The 6,192-nt window shown below is 52.0% G+C and overlaps 1 protein-coding gene across 2 annotated transcripts in view; it reads left to right on the plus strand.

Moving 5' to 3' along the window:
- Positions 1-444: 444 nt before the first annotated feature.
- Positions 445-6,192, plus strand: part of TRIM7 (tripartite motif containing 7) — an 11,003-nt gene continuing 5,255 nt past the window's right edge. Inside the window, exons 1-2 of one of the 2 annotated variants that reach the window (XM_014536502.1) lie at positions 445-661; positions 5,374-5,604. In XM_014536502.1, coding sequence (XP_014391988.1) covers positions 5,380-5,604 — 225 coding nt within the window. In that variant the 5' untranslated portion in view covers positions 445-661; positions 5,374-5,379. The remainder of the gene's footprint in view (positions 662-5,373; positions 5,605-6,192) is intronic. The other variant, XM_014536503.1, reaches the window with a different exon arrangement.

Genomic DNA, 6,192 nt, shown 5'->3' on the forward strand with positions numbered 1-6,192 from the left:
CAGACGGGGTGGGGGGCGGGGGGAGGACTCCGGTGAGCCCCTGCCTCCTTCCTCCTGCTCAGCACTGGCGCCGGGTGTGAGCGTGGCGACCCCTCTGTCACCCCCGCACCCCCAGTACCCCCAGCACCATCGCCTGGGCGATGTCCCGCAGACTTGGCGAGTTTCTTTCTTTCCTTCCCCGGCCTCTAGCGGCGACTTGGGCGCATCCACACGGCCGCTGCCCCGCTCCCAGCTCTTCCCGCGGGTGGGAGGCCTTCCCGAGGGGTCGGGGACGGTGGGTGGGTGGTCCGGGGTTGAGCAGAGCCCCGGAGCGAGCGTCTGGGCTCCTTTCTGTCCCGCCTCCTCGCTGGGGCCTCCGTTGAGGTGTGTGTTTCCGCCTGAACTTGGACACTGATGGTCTTGGGGACGTGAGAGCCTCGGGCTTTTGGCCTCACCCTAAAAGTGCCCTGTCCCCCTGTGCGAAGTCAGGCTGTATCCACCCTGGCCTCCTCCTCAGGCCGCAGGGCCTTCCCTTGCTCCTGGGGGTTTCCAGAATCCTCTGCCCACGCCGTCTCACCCCCCGCAGGAGCTCCTGGAGTCCAGGCTGAAGGCCCTGAAGAGTGACCTGGAGGACTATGAGGTGTTTCGCTCCACGGAAGAGAAGGAGAGCAAGGAGCTCCTGGTGAGCCCCCTCCCCGCAGCGGAGGGCCACCCACACCTGGCAGTTGTGTGTGTGGGTGGAGCATGTGCAGTGGAACCGCAGAGGTGGATTTAGAAAGATAATTGGGTGCATGTTATAAAAGGCGACCCTATACTTTATCATGTAACGAGGGCTTTTGCAAGCGAAAGGAGGTGCTAAACTAACCCTAGAACAGCTGGCTTCGACGAGCTGTGCCAGTGCACCGGGATGTACAGCCCTGTTAGTATTACACCCAGGTAGGGCCTTGGAGCCTCTCCCGGTGGAATGCCATAATGTTTCTGCGGAGGAACATGCATATTCAGACTCAGTGAGAACATAAATACAGTAAATAGCCTCGTGTCAGCCTAGGCCAGTGGTCGGCAAACTCATTAGTCAGCAGAGCCAAATATCAACAATACAACGATTGAAATTTCTTTTGAGAGCCAAATTTTTTAAACTTAAACTATATAGGTAGGTACCTTGTTATTAACTTAATTAGGGTACTCCTAAGGCTTAGGAAGAGCCACACTCAAGGGGCCAAAGACCCGCATGTGGCTCAAGCCACCAACACAAAATAATTACAATTCTTAAATTGATGACAAAAATACCTGTAGGATTTGCAGCTGGTTGGAAAAATACAGGTAACTTTATGCTTCGAGTAGGTACTTTTGTCACCCGCGCGCGCGATGTGCGGACGCGACTAGCGCTAACCACTGCACAGAGTGGCTGACTGACTGACTGGCTCACTCAACTCGTGCATGAATCGAGCTGCGTATCCCGAGGCCCAGCCCAGGCCAAAACCGACTTCTGCGCATGGGCCGGGAAGTTTCAATCGCACTGTTTTGTGGAAGAGCCACACTCAAGGGGCCAAAGAGCCACATGTGGCTCGTGAGCCGCGGTTTGCCGGCCACTGGCCTAGGGCATTTTTTTTTTTGCCACCGGAAGAATTATGAAAAGACTGTTTTTTCATTTTTAGAGTTCTGAGGTTTTGCAGTTGGGCTAAGTGGAAGGGGGCTCGCTGGGTCAGAGCGCTGAGGGTGGGAAGTCTGGCGACCAGTTCCTAGGAGCTCCCGCTGCACAGCCCGTGTGCCCATGAGCCCTGGTGGGCGGGAATTATATTTTGTCTTCTTTTCGGTGGAGCAGGAAAGTGAAACGGGCTCCTTTTGATGAGGCGAGCAGCGTGGGTCACGGACTGTCATTTTCTACCTCGCAAATTCAGTTCTTCGCTCGATAAGTTGGTGTTAAAAGAATGGAGGATCTATGGGGAGTCTGTTAGGAGAGGGCCACGCAGTTCTGAAGTTGGGAACTGGAGGACCCTCCTATCCCCAAGCTGGGGAGGGGTGGTGTGGGGGGAAGACCTGAGTTCAGGCCCTTCCTGACCCTCACCTGCACTGGTGCCCCTGCCTCCCTGTGCACCCCAGCCCTCCCTTCTGATCATTCAGTTCCCGCCCCAAGGAAGAGCGTAACCCTCATCTCCAGACACCCACCCTCTTCTGGAGACAGGAGTGAGCATGTGGCTCTTCCATCTACGACCCAGAGGCCTCCCACATCGTGGGCAGCGTCCTGTCTCTGGCCCTACCCACCATGACACCGCTTAGCACCTGCCCCTGGGTCCCCTGCCAACCACCCCTCTGGCCCCGTATTCTTTAGAATTACAAAATACTACCTGCTAATACAGCAGTAGAGGTAGAGGATAGCCCTTGCTGCATGATAACAGAATGAATGCTTTTATCTGAAAATGCTCTTGCCACTTAGGAGTGCTTCTCAGTGGGGGCAGTTTTGGCCCCCAGGGGATATTTGGCAATGTCTGAAGATATTTTTTAAAAATATATTTTTATTGATTTCAGAGAGGAAGGGAGTGGGAGAGAGAGAGACAGAAACATCAATGATGAGACTGCTGCCTCCTGCACGTCTCCCACTGGGGATCGAGTCTGCAACCCAGGCATGTGCCCTTGACCGGCATCAAACCTGGGACCTTTCAGTCCACAGGCCGACGGTCTATCCACTTAGCCACACCAGCCCGCTACAACAAAGAACTATCTGGCCCCGAATGTCAGTAGCGCAGAGGCTGGTAAGCCCTGATTTAGAGTATTTTGGCCAATATCATCCCACTTGCGTTATTTCCTTGGGAGGCCGGATGATATAGTTGCAAGAAATGCAGGTTCTTGGCTCAGACTCCCTGGGGTGGAGTCCTGGCTCCCCACTTACTGGTGACAGACGTGCTGCTCTGACTCCCTCCTCATTTGTACAATGGGGTGAAAGTGCACCCACATTGTTGGGTTGTCAGCGTTGAGTGAGTTTACACCTGTAAAGGGCCCCGTGCCCAATGTCCTGAGGGCCGCGGTGGGGTTGGGAGGGGGTGGGAGGGAAGAGCCATGGCCTGAACCCAGGTCTCTTGAATTCAAAACCCACTCACAGGCTCCTCTTCCAGCCTTTTAAAAAAATCTTAGTGATTTCAGAGAGGAAGGGAGCGGGAGAGAGCGACAGAAACATCAATGATGAGAGAGAACCATAGATCGGCTGCCTCCTGCACATCCCACACTGGGGATCCCACCCGGGCTGGGAATCGCACCGTGACCTCCTGGTTCATAGGTCCACACTCAACCACTGAGCCACGCTGGCTCGGTTCGGGCTTTTAAAGCAGAGGGACTGTGGCGGTTGAGCTTGTCCTGGAGGAACGGAATCCTCCTCACTTCTCGCTAGTCCTTGCTTGTTATGTCATGTGCAGCCCCTCGCACATACTCATGTGAAGGATCCAGGGGATCCGTAGCATGAGCCTGTGTCTGAAAACACAGGAGCAAACATCCAGTGGGTAATGGTAATGGAAATAACAGAATAGGAAGCCTGCACACAGCATATTCTCACTTGGGTCAGGTCGGTGTGCTGCTACCTCTGGTCACTGGCATTGATTTTCCTTCCTTCTTTTTCTGCAACTCGCAGATTTTGTATTGTGAGCATATGTTACCTTCATAATTGCTAAACAGAAATGGTGCTCTTTAAAGTGAAGCGAAGGCCCTGGCTGGGTGGCTCAGTTGGTTCGAGCATTGTCCCCATACACCAAGGCTGTGGGTTTGTCCCCGGCAGGGCACATGCAAGAATCACCCAAGCCCGGCCGGAGAGGCTCAGTGGCTGAGCGTTCACCTATGAACCAGGAGGGCGTGGTTCGATTCCCGGTCAGGGCACTTGCCTGGGTTGCTGGCTGGATTCCCAGTGGGGGATGCGCAGGACGCAGCAGATCAATGATTCTCTCATCATCGATGTTTCTATCTCTCCCTCTCACTTCCTCTCTGAAATCACTAAAAATATGTCTCTTTTTAAAAAAATTTTTTTATTGATTGAGTTATTACACATGTGTCCTTATCCCCACATTACCCCCTATTTCCCCCTAAAAATATGTCTTAAGAAAAAAACTTAACCAAAATAAGTGGAACAACAAATCGACGTTTCTCTCTCCCCCTTCTTCTCCCTCTCTAAAGTCAATTTTTAAAAAAAAACTTTAAAATGAAATAAAGTCTGCAAGCCTCCAGCGTGCTTGGGTCTGGGGTGACCCTGTGCATTCCTATAGTGCTTGCTAGAACATTTTGGAACGGTTTGAGGCCTTGCCCTGCTGCATCCGGAGCAAGGTTATAGAAATTTCAGACAATCGCAAAAATAAATAAATAAAATGAAATAAAGTGAGTGAAAGTTGGAGGGATGGTGAATGTTAAAAAACAAAATTCAACTGAGTATATTTTAAAGATCTTATTGGCTTTATTCAGTGGTTGATGAATTGAGCAACATCTAATCTAGCAGATAGAAAGGAACCCCAAAGAGCTGTATTAGGGGAGAGATTTTATAAGCAGAGGTAGCAAGGACAAGGAATGTCTATAGGCAAAAAAGCCGGTTTGGTTATTGCAAGGCTACTTTCCCAATCAGGGAGGGCAGGTTATCAACAAAGGCAATTCCTGATCAGCTGGTTTAAGATTCCATTTCTGCCCTGACTGGTTTGGCTCAGTGGATAGAGCGTCGGCCTGCGGACTGAAGGGTCCCAGGTTAGATTCCAGTCAAGGGCATGTACCTGGGTTGCAGGCACATCCCCAGTAGGAGATGTGCAGGAGGCAGCTGATCGATGTTTCTCTCTCATTGATGTTTCTAACTCTCTATCCCTCTCCCTTCCTCTCTGTAAAAAATCAATAAAATATATTTAAAAAAAAACAAAAACCTTTCCTTTAAAAAAAAAAAAAAAGATTCCATTTCTGGGATAGCCGAAACTACAATGAAGCCTGTTTAGCGAGGTGGTGCTTAGCATAGCGACTCCATACTGGCCCTGTTTTCTTGTATGTGACACATAGTAAATGTGTTTGGGGAAGAAAGAGCGACCTCAGTTTAATACTGAGAGTGGCCCGGGAGGCACTCGTTTACCTTCCTTTTCAGACGAGGAAACGGCAGCCTTTAGTAGTTCTTAGGTGAGTTTGGAGTTGCCCTAGGTTTGAGGGAGAGCCCAGCTACAAAGACACGTGGGCACATCTGTGCCAGGGGAAGCGAGAGCGTGTATTGAAGCTGCTGTGCCCTTAGCTGTGGGGTATTTAAATTAGAGGCTGTGCAGGGTGTGCCTGTGTGGGTGAGCCTCTGACCCCTGAACAGCAAGGCGGATGTAACCCTGCCTTCTGGGGTGGCTCAGCGCTCCTGTCCAAATGCCCATGTCCCTCACCTCTGCAACTTCTCTCCCGAGACAGAAGCAGATGGCAGCCGAGCGAGAGAAGGTGGGGGCAGAGTTCCAGGCCCTGCGGGCCTTCCTGGTGGAGCAGGAGGGCCGGCTCCTGGGCCGCCTGGAGGAGCTGTCCCGGGAGGTGACACAAAAGCAGAACGAGAACCTGGCCCAGCTGGGGGGCGAGATCACCCAGCTGTCCAAGCTCACCAGCCAGATCCAGGAGACGACTAGCAAGCCCGACCTTGACTTTCTGCAGGTGAGTGGCTCCCCAGGGCTGAGTCCTTTATCCTAAGGCGTTGCCAAGGCAGCAAGAAGAGAGTCAGGTCCTGTGAGCTTAGCGACTCACACAGTCTGCAGCCAAGGGGGCCTGGAGAGAGGTGCCCTGATGTCCCTGGGGTCAGAGTAGGTCTAAAGGGATATGATAAAACTGTCCTCACCGTGAGGAACAAGAATATGTCTTACATCATGTTCCAGCAGGCGCACACTTGAGACAAGTCCCAGGAAACAACACCAGCACTAGTGTGATGCACTTAGATGTTTTCTATCCTATTTCATTAGAAAAATAGTCACAATCTCGTCCTACTTACCTGGCAGGGGAGATACCATGGTCACGAGGGCGGTTTTCCCAGAGCGAGGCTTGTCCGTTGCCCTGTGGATGTGCTGACCCCTGCGATTTCCCCACATGTGGGAAACGGGTCTGCATAATTTGCAGTAGGGGGGGACTGCGTTCGAGCTCTCCCCTGAAAAAAATAAAAAAATAAAAAATAAAAAATAAATAAATAGTGACAGTCTAGATCAGCCGTGGGCAAACTACGGCCCGCGGGCCAGATCCGGCCCGTTTTTT

The sequence above is a fragment of the Myotis brandtii genome, unplaced genomic scaffold (assembly GCF_000412655.1).
Source record: "Myotis brandtii unplaced genomic scaffold, ASM41265v1 scaffold1636, whole genome shotgun sequence".
Lineage (NCBI taxonomy): Eukaryota > Metazoa > Chordata > Mammalia > Chiroptera > Vespertilionidae > Myotis > Myotis brandtii.